The sequence below is a fragment of the Rhinopithecus bieti genome, unplaced genomic scaffold, assembly GCF_001698545.2.
Source record: "Rhinopithecus bieti isolate Rb0 unplaced genomic scaffold, ASM169854v2 scaffold_39857, whole genome shotgun sequence".
Taxonomy (NCBI): Eukaryota; Metazoa; Chordata; class Mammalia; order Primates; family Cercopithecidae; genus Rhinopithecus; species Rhinopithecus bieti.
In genome coordinates this window covers 327,318-348,654 of record NW_016816641.1, presented here as the reverse complement: position 1 = coordinate 348,654, position 21,337 = coordinate 327,318, and the positions used below count along the sequence as shown (strand labels likewise).

The following is a 21,337-nucleotide window of genomic DNA, read 5'->3' as shown; positions in this document are numbered from 1 at the left end:
TTTTTTTGAGACAGGGTCTTGCTCTGTTACCCAAACTGAAGTGCAGTAGTGTGATCTTGGCTCACTGCAGCCTCAGACTCCCAGGCTCAATTGATTCCACCTTGGCATCTGGAGTAACTGGGACTACAAGTGCATGCCATCACGCCTTACTAATTTAAAAATTTTTTTTATAGAGACAGAGTCTCACCATGTTGCCCAGGTTGGTCTTGAACTCCTGGACTCAAGCAATCCCATTGCTGCCTCCCAAATTGCTGGGATGACAGGTGTGAGCCACCATGCCCGGCCTTACATTTTCAACAGTAGGGAAATATGAATGCACAAAGTTATTTGTTACAGCATTATTTGTAATAGTAAAATATCAGAGAATACTTCAAATGTCCATACAGGAAATTTGTTGATAAATATCTACACAATGGAGTCCTGTACAGCTGTAAATAAGAATGAGGAAAATCTTTACAAACGGGTATAGAGTGATTTCTAATATATGAATGGAAAGCGTACATACAGTGTGCTATTTTTTATGTAAGAAAGAAGGGAAAGAGACTAATGTCTGTTTATTTTGCAAAAAGAAAAACAGGAAAGATAAATCAGAAATTATTGAAATTAATAACCCACAGGAGGTAGATGGCAAAGGATGGAGTGGGAAGAACGCTTCTCTGTGGGGAAAAAGTCTTTTATGTAGTTTTAACTTTTAGAACTATGTAAATGTTTTATATATTCAGAAATCAAATCCACAAGAACAGTACAAACACAAACTAATCTATTTCAAATGATGAATGTAATCACCCTGAAGGTGAGGTGGGGATGACCAATCAAGTAACTTTTGAATATAGTACTTTAATTATATACCCTTAATCTAAAGAAAGAAATGCAACTGAATTTTGAACTCTTTTTAGTAGGTTTTTTTTTTTTTAGTGACAGGAGTGTAGCAATTTGAAATTACTTCCTGTAGTTTCAGATTAAATAAATGAATAAATATATGATCAGTTTTTTTCTATGAGTTTTAAGATAGATGGATACATCAATGGATGTATAGATGTAGATACAGAAATAGATAGAAGTGTTTATATTTCCTAGATCTGTCTACTAAAAGGGCCTAGGAGCAATGATATGCAAGTAGCAGATCATATCTAATGGCCAGGTCTTAGATTTTAAATATTTTTCCTCATTAAAATAAATGAAGGCTATTTGGGGAAATGGTGATTATGGCTGAAGCAGGGAAAGTACAGGAAGACCATGAATGTTGTGCCAGGTAGTAAGAAAGTGCCTGATGGGAAGGGCAGAGGAACCAATGGGTTAAAGAAGAAAACAAGAGACATTAGAGTATATCTTGAGACAAATGAAAACGAAAACACAACATGCCAAAACTCATGGAATACAGTGAAAGCAGTACTAGGAAGGAAATTTATAGCTACAAATGCTTACATTAAAAAAGAAAGATCCGAAATCAACAACTTTACACTTAAAGGAACTGTAAAAAGAACAAACCAAACCCAAACTAGCAGAAACAAGGAAATAATAAATATTAGGGCAGAGATAAACAAAACAGAGAATAGAAAAGCGGCAGAGAAACTGACAACACAGAACTGATTCTTTGAAGTGATAAAAAAATTGATAAAACTTTAGCCAGATGGACTAAGAAAAAATAAGAAAAGTTACTGAAATCAGAAGTGAACAAGGGGACATTATAACTGATTTACAGAAGTAAAAAGATTTATTTATTTTATTTTATTTATTTTTTTTTTTGAGACGGAGTCTCGCTCTGTCGCCCAGGCTGGAGTGCAGTGGCCGGATCTCAGCTCACTGCAAGCTCCGCCTCCCGGATTCACGCCATTCTCCTGCCTCAGCCTCCCGAGTAGCTGGGACTACAGACGCCCGCCACCACGCCCGGCTAGTTTTTTGTATTTTTTTTAGTAGAGACAGGGTTTCACGGTGTTAGCCAGGATGGTCTCGATCTCCTGACCTCGTGATCCGCCCGTCTCGGCCTCCCAAAGTGCTGGGATTACAGGCTTGAGCCACCGTGCCTGGCCAGTAAAAAGATTTATAAGAGAATACTGTGAGCAAATGTATGCCAACAAATTTGATAACATAAAAGAAATGGATAAATTCCTCAAAACACATAACCACCAAGACAAAATCATGAAGAAACAGAAAATCTGAACAGACCTATAACTAACTAGTAAGGAGATTCAGTTAGTAATCAGGAATCACCCAACAAAGAAAAGCTCAGGGCCAGATGGCCTCACTGGTCATTTCTAACCAATATTTAAAGAAGAATTAACCCCAATTTTCCTCAAACTCTTCTAATTAATGATATATTTGATAAAGGGTTAATACCCAGAATATATAAAGAATTCCTCCTCAGCACTTTGGGAGGCTGCCGAGACAGGAGAATTTCTTGAGCCTAGGAGTTGGAGACCAGCCTAAGCAACATGGTAAAACCCTGTCTGTACAAAAAATTTTAAAATTTGCCAGGTGTGGTGGTACACTGCTGTGGTCCCAGCTACTCAGGAGGCTGAGGTGGGAGGATCACTTGAGCCCGGGAGGTCGAGGCAGCTATGAGCTGGTGCACTCCAGCCTGGGTGACAGAGTGAGACCCTGTCTCCAAAAAAAAAAAAAACTCATACAGCTTGACAAATAACCCATTTAGAAAATGGAGAAAGGATTTGAATAGACGCTTCCCCAAAGAAGATATACAAATGACCAATAAGCAAATGAAAAGATGCCCATTATCACTAATCATTAGAGAAAGGCAAATCAAATCCAGGAGATAAGACCTCACACCTGTTAGAATGCCTGTTACAAAACAAAACAACAAAACAACCAGAAAATAACAAGTGTTGCTGAGGATGTGGAGAAATTAGGATGTGAAAAAATGGGAAGCCCTGTGCATTATTTATAGCAATGTGAAGTGGTGCAACCACTGTGGAAAACAGTATGGTGGTTCCTTAAAAATTAAAAATAAATTACCATATGATTCAGCAATTCTCAAAAATATATTTGTACACCCATGTTCATAACAGCGTTATTCACAATAGCTAAAAGGTGGAAGCAACTCTAATGTCCTTGAATGGATAAGCAAATGTGGTATGTATCTACAGTTAGAGATTATTCAGCCTTAAAAAGGAAAGAGTGGCCAGGCGCAGTGGCTCACACTTGTAATCCCAGCACTTTGGGAGGCTGAGACAGGCAGATCACAAGGTCACAAGTTCAAGACCAGCCTGGCCAACATGGTGAAACCTGGTCTCTACTAAAAATACAAAACAAAAATTATCTGGGCTTGATGGTGGGCACCTGTAATCCCAGCTATTCAGGAGGCTCAGGCAGGAGAATCACTGGGAGGCGGAGGTGGCAGTGAGCCGAGATTGCGCCACTGCACTCCAGCCTGGGCAATAGAGCAAGACTCCACCTCAAAAAATATTAGTAATAATAATAAAAAAGGAAGGAGCCTCTCATGGTGACTCACACCTGTAATCCCAGCTACTCTGGAAGCAGAGGTAGGAGGATCATTAGAGCTCAGGAGTTTGAGGCTGCAGCAAGCTCTGATCTTGCCACTGCACAAAAAAGGAAGGAAATTCTGACACATGTCTCATAGCATAGAAGCTTGAGGACATTGTGCTGAGTGAAATAAGCCAGTCCCAAAAAGGCATATACTGTGTGATTCCACTTACAGTGTGAATATAGTATGATTCCCATACTGTATGAGTCAGCTGATGACAAACTTGTTTTTTTGATAATCTGGAAGTGTCTTTATTTCTTGTTGCTTTTTAAATAACAGCTGTATTGTTTTTAAATTAGCATTTGTGTTTTTTTTTGAGACAGGGTCTTGCTCTGTTGCCCAGGCTAGAGTGTAGTGGTGCAATCACAGCTCACTGCAGCCTCGACCTCCTGGTTGAGCTGTTCTCCTACCTCAGCTTCCTAAGTAGCTGGGACAATAGGCATGCACCATCATTCCTGGCTAATCTTTTGTATTTTGGGTAGATGAGGGGTTTCACCATGTTGCCCAGGCTGCTCTCCAACTCCTGGGCTCAAGCGATCCCCCCACCTCAGCCTCCCAAAGGGCTGAGATTACAGGCATGAGCTACTGTGGCCGGCCTGAATGACAGGTCTATTGAAATACATTACACATGTAAAATTCACCCATAAACTGTACAATCCAGTGGCTGTGAGTATATTCAGTTATGCAGCCATCACCACAATCAATGTTAGAATATTTTCGTCAGCCCACAGAGAAACTTGCATACCCCTTGCCATCATCCCCAAATCCTCTCATCTTTCCCAACCTTAGGCAATCACTAATCTACACTGTATCCATGGATATGCCTATTCTTATACATTTCGTATAAATGGAATCATACACTATTTCATCTTTTGTGACTGGATTCTTTCACTTAACATAATGGTTTCAAGGCTCATCATTATTGTAGCATTTATCAGTACTATATTTTTTATATGGCCAAATAATATTTTGTTGATATACACATTTTATTTATCCGTTCATCACTTGATGGACATTTGAGTGGTTTCTGAATTTGGCTATTGTGAATAATACTCCTGTGAACATTTGTGTACAAGTATTTATTTTGAATACCCATTTTTCACTCTTTCGCATATATAGCTAGGAGTGAAAGTGCTGGGTTACGTGGTGATATGGTTTGCCTGTGTCCCCACTCAAATCTCATCTTGAATTGTGACTCCCATAATCCCCATGTGTCATGGGAAGGACCTTGTGGGAGGTAATTGAACATGGGTTTTTCCCATGCTGTTCTTGTGAGAGTAAGTCTCACGACAGCTGATGGTTTTATAAAGGGCAGTTCCCCTGCACACACTTTCTTGCCTGCCACCATTTAAGATGTGCCTTTGCCCCTCCTTTACCTTCTGCCATGATTGTGAGGCCTCCCCCGCCATGTGGAACTGAGTCCATTAAACTTCTTTTTCTTTATAAATTACCCACTCTCAGTATTGCTTCATAGCAGTATGAAAATGGACTAGTACACATGGTGACTACGTTTTGCTTTTTGAGGTACTGCCTGACTGTTTTCCAAAGTGGCTGTGCCATTTTAGAATCCTACCAGCAGTATATGAGGGTTCTGATTTCCCCACATCGTTGCCAACGCTTACCTGTTGCTGTTATTATAGCTACTTTTAAAAAATAACAGCTTTATTGAGATATAATTCATATACCATGAAATTCACCTTTAAAAACCTAGTGTACAATTCATTGCCCTTGATTTGTGAAGGATATTTTTTCTGGGAAAATAATTCTGGGTTATTTTCTATCAGCACATTGAAGTTATCATTCCACTGTCTTTAGATTTTCATTTTTGCTAAAGAGAAATCAATTTTTTGTCCATATGGTACACAGTGATATATTTTGATGTGGATTTCTTTTTATCTCTGCTTGGAATTTTTTGACTTTCTCAAATCTGAAGGTTAGTGTCTTTAATTAGTCCTGGAAAAGTTCCAGCTGTTATCTTTTCAAATATTAATTCTTATCAATTTTCTCTTCTTTCTGGAACCCTGGCTAGATTTATGTTAGACTTTCTTACTCTGTCTTCTATATCTGTTAACTTCTCATATTTTCCATCTGTTTTCTCTCTCTCTCTCTGTGTGCATCTATTAAGTCAAAAACTATGAAGGGTCTGAAATTTTACCCTACATTTATCCTACATTTATAGCTATATTTATCTTTAACCACTTTTCTGAAGTTCTAATTATCTATTGTTATGACTGATTTTCTTTGGATTGTGTTGGTATATAATCAGGTTGTCTACATGTAATGATAATCTCATCTCTTCTAGTATTTTGTTTTTCGAATATTTTTGCATTGGCAAGAGCATCCAATATAGGAGTGAAAATGAGAGAACAATATTGTTTTGCTGTTGTTTTAATGGATTCACCCCTAGTGTAAAATATGTGGTATTTGTTGGTTCCAGATTTTAAATACTTGTAATTTTGTGTTTTAATGTGTTTGTTAGACATGGTTTGAGTTTTATTAGATGCCTTTTCAAAAATGCATTGATAATACATACTGTATGATTCTATATATATGAATCAAGAAGTTTGAGAAACAATGAACGAAGAGAACATATGACATAAAATTCTGTCAAAAATCTTTGTTTAGAAATTATGTTTGATGTTTAATTTTATCAGAGAACAGAAAGTTGCTTGCCCTAGTTCCCCAGTTAAGATGAAGTTGAGGTTCATAAATACCTCAACTTAAAAAAATACAAAAATTAGATTTTTTGATTGTTCTTAGTTAGGTTCACCACCTTTGCCCCAGGGAAAGTAACTCCTCCCCTTTGAACAGTCACTGAGTGAGGCTTACAGAGCCGAGGCTCTGTTTTTCAGGAACCACCCCCTAAAATCTCCACTTTTAGCAGAAGACTGGAAACAGAAACATCTAAATGTTACTTGGCACTGAATGTCTTAGAGTAGTCTTTTTGGCAGTCTGTCCCTTGATAGACTGAAATAGCCATCTTTGACAACAAAATGAATAAAAAGTCAGGTTTGACCTAGTCTTAATTTTGATAGATCCCCAACCAGTAACTTTAGTGTCACTTATTTCAAAGAAAAGGCACTTTTTTTCACTATGTTTTTCTCCATCCCATCTCTCTCTCTCTCTCTCTCTTTAAAGGGTTATTGTGTTACTTTTATTCTTTTTTTATTTTTGAGACAGGGTCTCTGTTGCCCAGGCTGGAGTGCAGTGGGGTGATCATGGGTCACTGAAACCTCTACCTGCCAGGCTCAAATGATCCTTCCCACCTCAGCCTCCTGAGTAACTGGGACTACAGACACGTGCCACCTCACCCAGCTAATTTTTGTAGTTTTTTAGAGACAGGTCTTACTTTGTTGCCCAGGCTGCTCCTCCAACTCCTGGGCTCAAGTGATCCTCCTGCTTTGGCTTCCCGAAGTGCTAGTATTCCAAGTGTGATCCACTGTGCCCAGCCCACTTGAAAAATTTTTTTTTTTTTTTTTTTTTTTTGAGACGGAGTCTTGCTCTGTCGCCCAGGCTGGAGTGCCCGTGGCTGGATCTCAGCTCACTGCAAGCTCCGCCTCCCGGGTTTACACCATTCTCCTGCCTCAGCCTCCCGAGTAGCTGGGACTACAGGCGCCCGCCACCTCGCCCGGCTAGTTTTTTTTTTTTTTTTTGCATTTTTTAGTAGAGACGGGGTTTCACCGTGTTTGCCACAATGGTCTCGATCTCCTGAACTCGTGATTCGCCTGTCTCGGCGAGGGATTACAGGCTTGAGCCACCGTGCCTGGCCGAAAAATTCTTAATAGCCAGTTTTGAAGGTAATGCTTGAAGCTTACATTTCCTGTGACTTTTTTTAAACACAGGGTCTCACTGTCACCCAGGCTGGAGCAGCGGCACAGAATTACTCACTGCAGCCTTAAACTCCTGGGCTCAAGGGATCCTCCCGCCTCAGCCTCCCTGAGTAGCTGGGACTGTAGGTGTGTGCCACCGTGCCTGGCTAAAGACAGGATCTCCCTATGTTGCCCAGGCTAGTCTCAAACTCCTGGGCTCAAGCCATTCTCCCGCCTTAGCCTCCCAAAGTGCTGGGATTATGGGCGTGAGCCACCGCTCCTGGCCTGCTTATTTATATGCTTTTGTAATGGCATGATAGCTTCTTTCATATATGTAGGAGAAAATTTTAATCGTTTTCCAGATTGAATTTGTGATTCTTGTGGTCACTCTAATTCATAGGTTTATTTTTTTGGTTTCTGAGTGCTCATTGTACCCAGAAATTGTTCCTTTTTTTAATATTGTGAAACTTCACTAGACTCAATTTATTTGTTTTCAGTTATTTTTTCTCCTTTATCACTGATCTTTGTTATTGTGGATGAACACTTTTTTTTTAAGAGATGGGGTCTCACAGTGTCGCCCAGGCTATAGTGCAGTGGCTGTTTACAGGTGCGATCATAGTGCACTATAGCCCTGAACTCCTGGGCTCATACAGTCCTCCTGCCTCAGTCTCCTGAGTAGCGGAGACTACAGGCATGTTGGTGAACAATTTTCTTTTTGTGTCAAACAATTGTATTGATAGTTTAATGGAATATGTACAGAAGAGACACCCTTATAGTTCTTAGTACTCACCAACTTCTTAAAAGCATTCCCACTGAGGATTTTGAGTAAGAAAATTATGTACTCATTACCATACTTCAGAATGTGATTCTGGCTGGAGGGTGCTACCTCTTGAGGAATAACCAAAGAGCAGTGCATATCAAAAGCAGGAAGAGGTCCACTCAGAGTTAAGGTTGACTGCATGCTAGCTGTGAATCCATAGTGTAATCACTACAGTTGTAAAATAGTTAATCAAACAATTGTTCTCCTGGGATAGCTAAATAAACATAAAACCATGCTGTGCAGTAATGTAGGAAATCTCTGTTATTAGAATACCATGACTAGTTTTGATCCAAAAATAAATAAGTTATGGAAGGAATGTGAGAAAAGGGTAAGTGATGATGCCATGGACCACTTTGTTCTGCTTAGTGTCATAAGACTGAAGATCTGTGTACCTCTGCCTCCTTGTCAGTAGTCTACTTTGTTGATGTTGAAATTCTGAGAGGGCAGTAGTCTGACTTCACTCTTTATCACTTCACATCGTTTATTAATGTGGGAAAGACCTCCACATTGTACGGCACCTTGGAGAGAGGACACCTTAACAAAAGATCAATAATTTTATTATTTATTTATTTATTTATTTATTTATTGAGATGGAGTCTAGCTCTGTTGCCAGGCTGGATTGCAGTGGCGCAATCTTGGTTCACTGCATCCTCTGCCTCTGGTTCAAGCAGTTCTCCTGCCTCAGCTTCCCAAGTAACTGGGATTACAGGCACATGCCGCCATGCCCAGCTAATTTTGGTATTTTTAGTAGAGATGGAGTTTCACCATATTGGCCAGGATGGTCTCAATCTCCTGACCTTGTGATCCGCCCACCTCGTCCTCCCGAAGTGCTGGGATTACAGGAGTAAGCCATTTTGCCCAGCCAAGATCAGTACTTTTAAACTGGATTCCAAATGGTGAGGTGCCCTAGGAACTGCAGAGATCAAGGTCTTAAAATATTCTCCATTAAAAAGAATCAGGGAAGCCAGGTGCGGTGGCTCACACCTGCAATCCCAGCACTGTGGGAGGTCAAGGCAGGAGGATCCCTTGAGCACAGGAGTTCGAGGCTAGCCTGGGCAACATGGTGAAACCCCATCTCTACCAAAAATACAGAAAAATTAGCAGGGCATAGTGGTGTGCACCTGTGGTTCATCTGTGTGAGAGAAACACTTGAGCTGGGGAGGCAGAGGCTGCAGTGAGCCACCACTACACTCCAGCCTGGGCAACAAAGTGAGACCCTGTCTCAAAAAAAGAAAAAGAAAACAAGAATTAGGGATGCTTGAAGAAATGGCCGATTCCAAATCGTGCAAAAAAAATGCACAAGGTAAGCCTGGAACATCTTTTCATGCCATATAGGAAGGAAGCTCTCAATGACTCATAAGGTTAAGTCATAAGGACTGAAGAGCCCACCTGAAAACTCCCACTGGCAAAACATGAGTCAATTTGAGAATCAATAAGGATGATCACTGTATTGGATTGAAACACACCTAATATGTTTAATCCATGAGTTCATAATGATACTGAAAAAAATTTCACTGTTTGAAGGTGGTGAAAGAATGAATATCATTTTTTATTTATCATTAATAATATATTTAAGGGATACAAGTGTAGACTTCTTTTTTGTTTTTTTTTTTTTTTTTTTGACACAGAGTCTTGCTCTGTTGCACAGGCTGGAGTGCGGTGGCACAATCTCGGCTCACTGCAACCTCTGCCTCCCAGGCTCAAGCAATCCTCCCACCTCAACCTGCTGAGTATTAGGGACCACAGGCCTGCACCATTATGCCAGGCTAATTTTTTTGTAGTTTTTGTAGAGACAGGGTTTTGCCATGTTGCCCAGCCTGGTCTCAAACTCCTGGGCTCAAGCAATCCATCCACCTCAGCCTCCCAAGGTGCTGGGACTACAGGCATGAGCCGCTGCTGCCAGCCACGTGCATATACTATATAGTAGTGAGGTATGGGCTTTTAGTGTACTGCATCATTATTTTGAAACTTACGATAAAAGTCTTACAGCTGGCTAGGCATGGCTCACACCTGTAATCCCAGCACTTTGGCAGGCTGAGGTGGGATAATGACTTGAGCGCAGGAGTTCAAGACCGGCCTGGGCGACATGGTGAGACCCTGTCTTTACTAAAAATTTAAAAATTAGCTGGGTTGTGGTAGTGTACACCTGTAGTCCCAGATACTCAGGAAGCTGAGGTGGGAGGATCACTTGAGCCCAAGAGGTCGAGGCTGCGGTGAGCTGTGATTGAGCCAGTGTGCTCTATCCTGGGCAACAGATCAATACCCTGTCTCAGAAAGAAAACAAACAAACAAAAAGTATTCCTGCTAATGAATGAAAGAAGTAATAACAGAATCTAAATGTCACTATTTTGGGAGGTGGCCTTCCAAAATTGTGGAGTAAGGAACTCAGGGTGTATGTATAGCTGAAACAATATTGGATGAGTTGATAATTGTTGAATCTGGGTGATAGATATGTAGGGATTTATTCCTTCCATCTACTTTTTTTGGGGTAACAATTAAGATATAATTCACATGCCAATGTGAGTTATTCAATGTTTATTAAATAACTAGCTATATTACCTAAAGCAGGTTAAAGAGGAAAAAGCAGCAGAAATAATTCCTTCTGGAGAAGGTGGGACAAAAGTTGTATTATGATCATGCTTATAAACATGAAGATTTCTCAATTGAGTGTAACTTAGTTTCTTCTAAATTCTGCTTTTCACTGTTATCTAAAGTCAAGATGGTTGATAGACATAGGTTAATGAGTGGAACATGGCTTATGTGAAACTTCATATTTCTAGAAATATCATCTAGCGTTAACCCTGCCTCCTAAGATATATGCTATAAAATAATAAAAGTAGATGTCTGGTAAAGGTAGGGAAAAGGGTTTATGGGGTTACAGCTGTCAGCTAAAGTGAGGATTTTTTAATGCATGGATTACAGTTAGGATCTTCCTTTAGCCCCAGTAATTTTAAGGTGGTTAAGCCCAGGAGGGCTATAGCTCAGCATTACCACAGCTTGTTACACAGAGATATAAATGTGCTTGGTAAACGTATTCTTTCAGGTTGAAACTAGATGATTATGAAGCATAGTATCTTGCTGGTAAACCTTTGCTCTCATTGGTGGTGGCGTTCCTCCTTTCCCCAATTTTGCCCTTGCACAGAATTCAGTTATTCATTTGTTCTTTGGGCTTTCCGTGTACTTTGATTATTTCCTCCCATCTCGCTCCCTTCCAGCTTCCATTTATCCTTCTAGGCCAGGTCCCATTTTTCTAAAAGCCCTTTCCTAATAATCTTCTCCCTAATGTCCTTTGTACTTATTTTAGTATTGTGGAGGAAGAGAGGGGGAACCTGGTTATTGCGTTATTCAAGTGAGCCTTCAGTTAGTTGAAGATTATATATTTCAAGTGTCACTAGTTGTAAGTGTCAAAACAGTCTATTGACCTCCCCGCCCCCCCCAAAAAAAAGTCCTATTGCTCTGGGCACACTTGGAACAATGCCTGTTTGAATCAAGTCCTTCCTCCCCTTAATAAACATTGTGATTAATGCAAAATACCTAACTCCACTGAATTTTTTTTCCCCTCACTTTTTAGGATTATGGCTGCTGTTCCTCAGAATAATCTACAGGAGCAACTAGAACGTCATTCAGCCAGAACACTTGATAATAAATTAAGTCTTTCAAAACCAAAATTTTCGTAAGTGTTTTGATTGGTTTTCTGTCACATAGGCACTAACTTACCACATTGTACACATGAGATATCTTCTCTTTAAACTCTGTCATTGTACAGATGAGGAAATGAAGCTGAGAGATTCATTGATTTTCCCACTTTGTCAATTAATGGTAGAGTATGTTTTAGCAGCACCAGGTGAGATTGTGTCTCACCTTTGCATGGTTCCTGGCACATAATGTTTGCTCGATAAAGATTTGTTGAGTAAATGAATAATCTAGTAAATTTGGGCAGACAAGTATTTTTTAAGTTTTGTAGGTGTTTTGTTTTGCTTTTGTTTTGTTTTGTTTTTTGAGACAGAGTCTTGCTCTGTGCCCAGGCTGGAGTGCAGTGGCGCTATCTCAACTCACTGCAAGCTCCGCCTCCCGGGTGCATGCCATTCTCCTGCCTCAGCCTCCCAAGTAGCTGGGACTACAGGTGCCCGCCACCACACCCAGCTAATTTTTTTTGTACTTTTTAGTAGAGATGGTTTCACCGTGTTAGCCAGGATGATCTCAATCTGACCTCGTGATCCGCCCGCCTCGGCCTCCCAAAGTGCTGGGATTACATGCATGAGCCACCATGCCCAGCCTTTTTTTTTCTTTTTTGAGACAGAGTTTCACTCTTGTTGCCCAGGCTGGAGTGCAATGGTGCAATCTTGGCTCACCACGACCTCTGCCTTCCAGGTTCAAGTGATTCTTCTGCCTCAGCCTCCCCAGTAACTGGGATTACAGGCGTGCACCACCACACCCGGCTAATTTCGTATTTTTAGTAAAGATGGGGTTTCTCCATGTTGGGCAGGCTGGTCTCGCACTCCTAACCTCAAGTGATCCGCCCTCCTTGGCCTCCTAAAGTGCTGGGATTATAGACATGAGCCACCACGCCCGGCCAAGTATTTTAATATAATTTTACATCCTTTCAAACAACAGTTTACAAGGAAACTACAGCTCTCCAGTTCTGCCTTTCCTCTAAGCTATCCTCCAGACTCCTAATGATGTCTGATAATAATTTATAAGTGATGCTTTTACCAGGTTGTAGACTCTGGGGTGCTTGGCTTTGAAGTCACCACTGATTTTCAGATCATTAAATCCAGCAGACAGCCACGATTCCCGCCTCTTTTACTTATCCTGCAGATTTTAACAGAGTTAGCAGTTTTTAACTCTTTTTCCCCTTAAAATTCTTATCAGAGTAGCAAAAAGTAGCCACATTTGACTCTCTTCCCGTTTTCTTTCTCTCTCTCTCTCTTTTTTTTTGAGACAGTCTTGCTCTGTCACCCAGGCTGGAGTGCAGTGGCACAGTCTTGACTCACTGCAACTTCCACCTCCTGGGTTCAAGCGATTCTCCTGCCTCAGCCTCCTGAGTAGCTAGGGCTTCAGGCATACACCACTATGCCTGGCTAATTTTTTGTATTTTTATTAGAGATGGGGTTTCACCATGTTGGCCAGGCTGGTCTCGAACTCCTGACCTCAAGCAATCCACCTGCCTTGGCCTCCCAAAGTGCTGGGATTACAGGCATGAGCCACTGCGCCCGACCTCTTCCCTTTTTCATTTATGCTGTCACCCCGCTCTGGAGATGCTATTGACTAAGGACTACTAGCCTGAGAAATAAAGTAGTGGGAATGGACTCTCAAAGCCAAATAATTAGCCTCTGAATGGGAAGGACCAGAGAACAAATAGAATTTAAGTTACTTGATAAATTTAAAATCAAGAGAGAGATAGATTCTTTGCTCAGTTGGAGTTGGGATACAATTAATGTAACCTGTGTGAATTAGTTTAAAAAATTACAGTTTTGTTTTGTAGAGTTGAGGGGTTTGTTAATATGGATCTATCTAATCCAGTTTTCCATTATTTTCAGAGGTTTCACTTTTAAAAAGAAAACATCTTCAGATAACAATGTGTCTGTAACTAATGTGTCAGTAGCAAAAACACCTGCATTAAGAAATAAAGATGTTAATGTTACCGAAGACTTTTCCTTCAGTGAACCTCCACCTGACACCACAAATCAGCAAAGGGTCAAGGACTTCTTTAAAAATGCTTCAGCAGGAAAGCAAACACAGAGAGTTGGCTCAAAACCATTATTGCCAGATTTCTTGCAGACTCCGAAGGAAGTTTTATGCACTACCCAAAACACACTAGCTGTAAAGAAATCCCGGGATACTGCTCTCAAGAAATTAGAATTTAGTTCTTCACCAGATTCTTTCAGTACCATCAATGATTGGGATGATATGGATGACTTTGATACTTCTGGGACTTCAAAAGCATTTGTTACACCACCCCAAAGTCACTTTGTAAGGGTAAGCACTGCTCAGAAATCAAAAAAGGCTAAGAGAAACTTTTTTAAAGCACAGCTTTATACAACAAACACAGTAAAGGCTTATTTGCCTCCATCCTTCTCTGAAAGCGAGCAAATAGATTTGACTAAGGAACAGAAGGATGACTCAGAATGGTTAAGCAGCAATGTGATTTGCATCGATGATGACCCCATTGGTGAAGTGCATATAAATGAAGATGCTCAGGAAAGTGATTCTTTGAAAACTCATTTGGAAGATGAAAGAGGTAACAATTATTTTATCTTCATTTTAGTATGTTCATTGTACTTTTTTATTCAAAGCTAGCCATTAGGAATAGTCATGAATATACAGTTTTTGCCTTAAGGTTGTTAGGGTCTTCAGTGGTGCTTTTTGAATAATCTGTTGGCCACATATCTAAGGCAGGACATACTGATGAAATGGAAGGTTTTAGTCTGCTAATATAATTTCCAGGATAGCTCTGTGATTTTATACATGAAGAAAATACAGTAGTTTCCCCTTGTCCACAGCTTTGCATTCTGAGGTTTCAGTTACCCGCAGCCAGCCGAGGTCTGAAAATACTGCGTATCTTCTCTTGCGCTTTGGAACCATTATTAAGAAAACACAAGCCTGCAATACCACGACAGTCAGTCTGATAACTGAGACCACTACTAAGTGATTAACAGCAACTCAGGTGGACAGATCAGGTCGGGGCAAGATTTTATCACACTACTCAAAACAACTTGAAACTGAAACTTTATGAATTAATTTATTTTTGGGATTTTCCATTTACATCACAATGCCTACATTATTCACCTCTCTTCATCTCATCATGTAGGCATTTTTTTATCATCTTATATCTTTACAAGAGGAAGGGTGAGTACAGTACAGTAAGATATTTTGAGCGAGAGACCATAGTCACGTAATTTTTATTGCAGAATATTGTTATAAGTGTGCTATTTCATTGTTCATCTTTTTGCTGTGCTTAATTCATAAATTAAACTCTATCATAGGTATGTATGTATAGGAAAACACACAATACTTACAGGGTTTGATACTGTCTGAGATTTCAGGCATCCATCAGGGGTCTTGTCACATATTTCCCGAGGAAAAGGGGGGTGCTGTTGTAAGACCCATAGAGGTTAAATGGTGGTCAGTGGTAAATTGGAAAATGAAACTAAGCCTTTCTACTGTAATTCCTTTATGGCTTGTTGCCACCTAATATTGATGAATAATGTATACTAATTGCACTATTAAAGTGTTATAAATTACATTCAAAGTTTTTCCTGGCTAGATCTTGTAATTATTAAGTGTCCAAAATTGAGTGACTGAGATTACCCACATGTGGAAGTAACCACCTTTTGAAGCAGTTGCAAATATGAGAGTAAAATTTTTAAACACCTGAATCCCGTTAAGGTTACTCTAGGGTGAGAGAGCACTGAAAAGTGATTGATGATAAGCAAAACTATAGTCTCATCAATGATGCTTCTGTTTCTGAAGGGAAAATTTGTTAAAAGATAGAGAGCAACGATTTGGGTTGTGTTTTCCCCCATAGTCCAAAAGAGAGACTTAAATAACTAGGAAACTTTGTGGTAAAGGTGGTTTGTACAAGCAGTCATGTTTATGTTATTATCAGACTTATCTGTTACGCTTTACCCTTATTTAAATATGAGTGAAAAGCTGAAAACTAGAAACGTTGATACCAAATATGTGTCTCGTAATTAACCAGAGACAGACATGAAAATCCCTAAGCAAGTCTTTGGCCTCAGTCGAGCATTCACTAGACTTAATCCAGTTGACTCAATAATAATCATTTATGAATAAATAAGCCAGCATTAGCGTGTGAAGGGAGAGGATCCATACAAAGTGGTATGATTGTTTGTGACTTGCCAGAAGCACTCATTCTTTTTTCTTTTTTTTAATTATACTTTAAGTTCTAGGGTACATGTGCACAACATGCAGGTTTGTTACATATGTATACATGTGTCGTGTTGATGTGCTGCACCCCTTAACTCGTCATTTACATTAGGTATATCTCCTAGTGCTATCCCTCCCTCCTACCCCCTCCCTACAATAGGACCTGGTGTGTGATGCTCGTCGTCCAAGTGATCTCATTCGTTGCAGCTTCGCCACCTATGAGTGAGACATGCGGTGTTTGGTTTTCTGTTCTTTCGCAATAGTTTGCTGAGAATGATGGTTTCGCAGCTGCATCCATGTCCCTACAAAAGGAGCACAACTCCATCCTTTTTTTATGGCTGCACTAGTATTCCATCTGGTGTGTCATGTGCCACATTTTCTTATCCAGTCCCTGTCACTGGATGGACATTTGGGTTTGATTCCAAGCTTTGCGCTATTTGGAATAGTGGCCGCAATAACATAAAGTGTGCATGTGTTTTAATAGCAGCATTTATTTTTTTCTTCTTTTTTTTTTTTTTTTTTTTTTTTTTTTTGAGGCAAGTCTCCGCTTGTCCGCCGCGGACTGGAGTGCAGTGGCCAGATCTCAGCCACTGCAAGCAACCCGCCTCCTGGTTACGCCATTCTCCTGCCTCGCCTCGCCGAGTAGCGTGGACTACAGGCTCCGCCACCTCTGCGAACGCCCTAGTTTTTGTATTTTTTAGTAGAGACAGGGTTCAGCCATGTTAGCCAGGAGGTCTCGATCTTACCTGAGCCTCGGTGATCCGCACGTCTCGGCTCGAGTACCAAAAGTGCTGGGATGTACACGGCTGAGCCACCCGTGGCCTGGCCTCAGCAGCATGACTTATCAATCGCTTTGGGTATGTCCAACCAGTGAATGGGATGGTTGGGGTCAAATGATATTCTCCTAAGTTCAGATCCCTGAGGAAGGCCACGCCAACACCTGTTTCCACCAGTGGGTTAACTAGTTAGCAGTCCCCCAACAGTGGTAAAGATTTCCTATTTCTCCACATCCTCTCCCAAGCACCTGTTGTTTCCCTGATTTTTAATGATTGCCCACTCTAACTGGGGGGTGTGAGATGTACCCTCATGTGGTTTGATTTGCATTCTCTGATGGCGGTGATGATGAGCATATTTTTCATGTGTCGTTGGCCCCTGTATGAATGTCTTCTTTTTGAGAAGGTGTCTGTTCATATCGCTTTTGGGAACCCACTTTTTGATGGGTTGTTTGTTTTTTTTCTTGTAAAGCTTGGTTAGTTCTTGTAGGTTCTGGATAGTTCAGCCCTTTGTCAGATAGTAGATTGCCAAGAGATTTTCTCCAATTCTGATTTGCCTGTTCCACTTTTGCTGGAAGCACACATTCTTAGCGTGGCTCCCATGCCCCTGTTCTTTCTGTCTCATTAGTGGTTAACAAATCCTACATTTATCAATGTTTGCTGTAAGATAATAGCGAAAAGAAGAAGAATTTGAAAGCAAGCTGAATTACATTCACTGAGAAAGTTCCATGTATTGAATTTGATGAACTGATGATTATGATATAGATTTTGTTCCACCTCTCCCAGAAAGAAATTTGCTGCTTCTTAATCTCCTCTTAAAATGCCTTAGGTAAACAGCTAAATAATTAGCATATATTTGTCTCTGAGATGAGGCTTTAAATAGGTTTAATTACTTACTATATAATATCATTTCTATATAAAAGTATTCATTATGCTTTGTATAGATTATTTTATCATTCAATGAAAGTCTCAAAAAAATAAAACCCCTAATTTAGTACATTTAATTGGTTGCATTCTACAAGAATGAGTCCCATTATGTAATTAGCATGAACTTACCAAACAATTTTACGTGTAGTTGATTTATTCCTATTTATTTATTTATTTATTTTTTTTTTTTCCTTTTTTTTTTTTTTTTTTTTTGAGACGGAGTCTCGCTCTGTCACCCAGGCTGGAGTGCAGTGGCTGGATCTCAGCTCAAGCTCCGCCTCCCGGGTTCACGCCATTCTCCTGCCTCAGCCTCCCGAGTAGCTGGGACTACAGGCGCCGCCACCTCGCCCGGCTAGTTTTTTTTTGTATTTTAGTAGAGACGGGGTTTCACCGTGTTAGCCAGGATGGTCTCGATCTCCTGACCTTGTGATCCGCCCGTCTCGGCCTCCCAAAGTGCTGGGATTACAGGCTTGAGCCACCGCGCCCGGCCTGATTTTTTTTTTTTTAATTTTTTTGAGACAATCTCACTCTGTCGCCCAGGCTGGAGTGAGGTGGTGTGATCTCGTCTCACTGCAGCCTCAACCTCCCGGGTTCAAGTGATACTTGTGCCTCAGCCTCCCAAGTAGCTGGAACTACAGACACACGCCACCATGCCTGGCTAATTTTTTGTATTTTCAGTGAAGACGAGGTTTTGCCATGTTGCCCAGGCTGGCCTTGATCTCCTGAGCTCAGGCAATCCTCCCGCGTTGACCTCCCAAAGTGCTAGGATTACAGGCATAAGCCACCTTGCCTGGCCTTATATAGTTGATTTTGACATAAGGAATATATTTCTGAAAATATTATATTTCCAAACCTGACCTGAAATGACACAAAGCTAACCCATTATATGGGAAGTGAACTGGGACATTAGTACTTTTTAAAAAAATCCTACAGGATAGAATTGGCCATTATATTTGTTATTCACTCAATTTTAGCAAATTGGTGACATGATTATAATTGGTAGTATTATGAGAAAAATAGATACTCCATATGACTCATCAGTAGCTTAAATTGCTAAGTGTCAATGTTACCTTCATCCTCATCCCAGTCTCACTCTCAGACCAGTTGAGTGCTAGAGTATAATATATACTAAACTGAGCAAAAGTTTGTATGGGGTCTCAATTCTAAACCAGCATTCTCATTTACCAGGTGGAACAGCTGAGGCCCAGGGAGGAGCCAGGAATTGCCCAGGATGATAAAATGAATGAGAGATGAACTCAGATCCAGTGTAGTGCTTTCCTGGTGTCATACTGATTCCTTGCTGAATGCCTAGCTTTTTTCTTTACTTATTAAAAATATGTATCACACAAATAATATAATCATTTTAACAAGGATTCTAAATAAGAAAGAAGGAGCACTGCTGGGTGTGGTGGTGTGGTAGTGGCCTGTAGTCCCAGCTACTCAGGAGGCTGAGGCAGGAGGATCCCTTAAGCCGAGGAGTTCAAGGCTGTAGCATGCTGTGGTTACGCCTATGAGTAACCATTGCACCCCAGCCTGGGCAACATAGCAAGACCCTCATCTCTAAAAACATTAAGAAGAGAGAGAGAGAAGGAATACTAGTAGTCTCACAATTCTGACTATTTTCTTTATCCATCTTCAGTTTTGATCCTTTTTTTTTTTTTTTTTTTTTTTTTTGAGACGGAGTCTCGCTCTGTCACCCAGGCTGGAGTGCAGTGGTGTGATCTCCACTCACTGCAAACTCGCCTCCCAGGTTCATGCCATTCTCCTGCCTCAGCCTCCCGAGTGGCTGGGACTACAGGCGCCCGCCACCACGCCCAGCTAATTTTTATGTATTTTTAGTAGAGACGGGGTTTCACCATGTTAGCTAGGATGGTCTCGATCTCCTGACCTCATGATCCGCCCACCTCGGCCTCCCGAAGTGCTGGGATTACAGGCGTGAGCCACCACGCCCAGCCAGTTTTGATCATTTTGTACATGTGTGTTTGATTTCTGCATTGTCGTAATCAACATGTAATTATAATTTTATATTCTGCTTTATTTCTCTTAGCATTATTCCTAAATTATTTTCTAATTGCTAATATTTAATTCCTTTTAGTGGCTACATAATTTATCAAATTGTCATACCATAAATAAATTTACCTAGAGTCTTAACAATTAAAAAAGCTTATTTTGCCGGGCGCGGTGGCTCAAGCCTGTAATCCCAGCACTTTGGGAGGCCGAGACGGGCGGATCACGAGGTCGGGAGATCGAGACCATCCTGGCTAACATGGTGAAACCCTGTCTCTACTAAAAAATACAAAAAAAACTAGCCGGGCGAGGTGGCGGGCGCCTGTAGTCCCAGCTACTCGGGAGGCTGGGGCAGGAGAATGGCGTAAACCCGGGAGGCGGAGCTTGCAGTGAGCTGAGATCCGGCCACTGCACTCCAGCCTGGGTGACAGAGCGAGACTCCGTCTTAAAAAAAAAAAAAAAAAAAAAAAAAAAAAAAATTATTTTGCAAAGTATTTCCAAGGTAGACTCTCTTTGTACATTTCCCATTGTAACTTAGTATACATATGTGTATATATTATAAAACTGAAATAGAATTTTCACAATATTTTTTGTGCAGTGCACAGCTTAAATTCTGTGCTACATTTTATTTCAGTTTTAAAAAATACTGCTTGTATCCTCTGAATTTCAGAAATCAAGTGGTCAGACAGTATATAACAGAGAAGAGAGACCTGTTTTTCAATCTCCTCTTTTCTAAAACCTCTGTAGCTGGCCCTCAAGATTCTGCATCTTCTGGCCACAATTTACCTTTTTCAGCTTTATCTCCACTTATGCCCTTACAATAATCCAATGGTCTTAATGAGTCAAACCAACAATCTAGAAAGCATTATCATTTTCTTTAATTATAATGTTATTGTTTAAAAACCAATATAAAAAATTTACACTGTTTTGATTTAGTTAGAAAGTTGCATTCCAAAATTCTGCTTTAGGAAAATACGGTTGATTCCCAGATGTCAAACAAATAGAATTGTTCTTTTTAAAATCTTTCTTTCATAGTCTGGCACTTTCCCCATACTTGTCATTCAAAGTTTGCTTAAATCTTATCTCCTTGGCAAAGCCTTCTTAAGTTCCAAAAAATGTTACCTTTCTTTGGATTTCCACAGTATCCTCTCTTTAACACTCATTCAGTACTAATTTATTTTGTTATTTGTAAAGTATTTTTTCTGTCTAATCAGACTGACCAGGTTTGTATGTTAATATGTTTTTGTATAATCTGTGTGGTGAGGTAATTATATATACAGACACACACAAACACATATACATATATTTGCATAATAAGAGAAGTCCAGAAAAAGTGCTTTGAAATCTCAGAAAAAAGAGACGTTAATGATCATTTGCTGGAGAAGTAACGCTTGGGCTGGGGCTAGAACAGGTGTGATTTGGGTAAAAAGAGATTGGAATGGCAGGTTTTCCAAATTGAGGGGATCAGTGGCAAAATCCCCAAAATAGGCAATGCAGGGCTTATATGAAGAATGTAAGTGGTACAGTATGATTGAAGCCTTGGGTTACTGAAAGGACATAATTGGAGATAAAGTTGAAAAGGGCTCTTGGGACCAGAAGAGGGACAACTTTG

General features: G+C 40.3%; 1 protein-coding gene across 1 annotated transcript in view; it reads left to right on the top strand.

Moving 5' to 3' along the window:
* Nucleotides 1–21,337, top strand: part of BLM (BLM RecQ like helicase) — a 106,201-nt gene that overhangs the window by 21,050 nt on the left and 63,814 nt on the right. The window contains 4 exon segments of the mRNA XM_017855029.1: nt 11,700–11,801; nt 13,669–14,369; nt 17,459–17,538; nt 17,541–17,620. Coding sequence (XP_017710518.1) covers nt 11,704–11,801; nt 13,669–14,369; nt 17,459–17,538; nt 17,541–17,620 — 959 coding nt within the window. The 5' untranslated portion in view covers nt 11,700–11,703.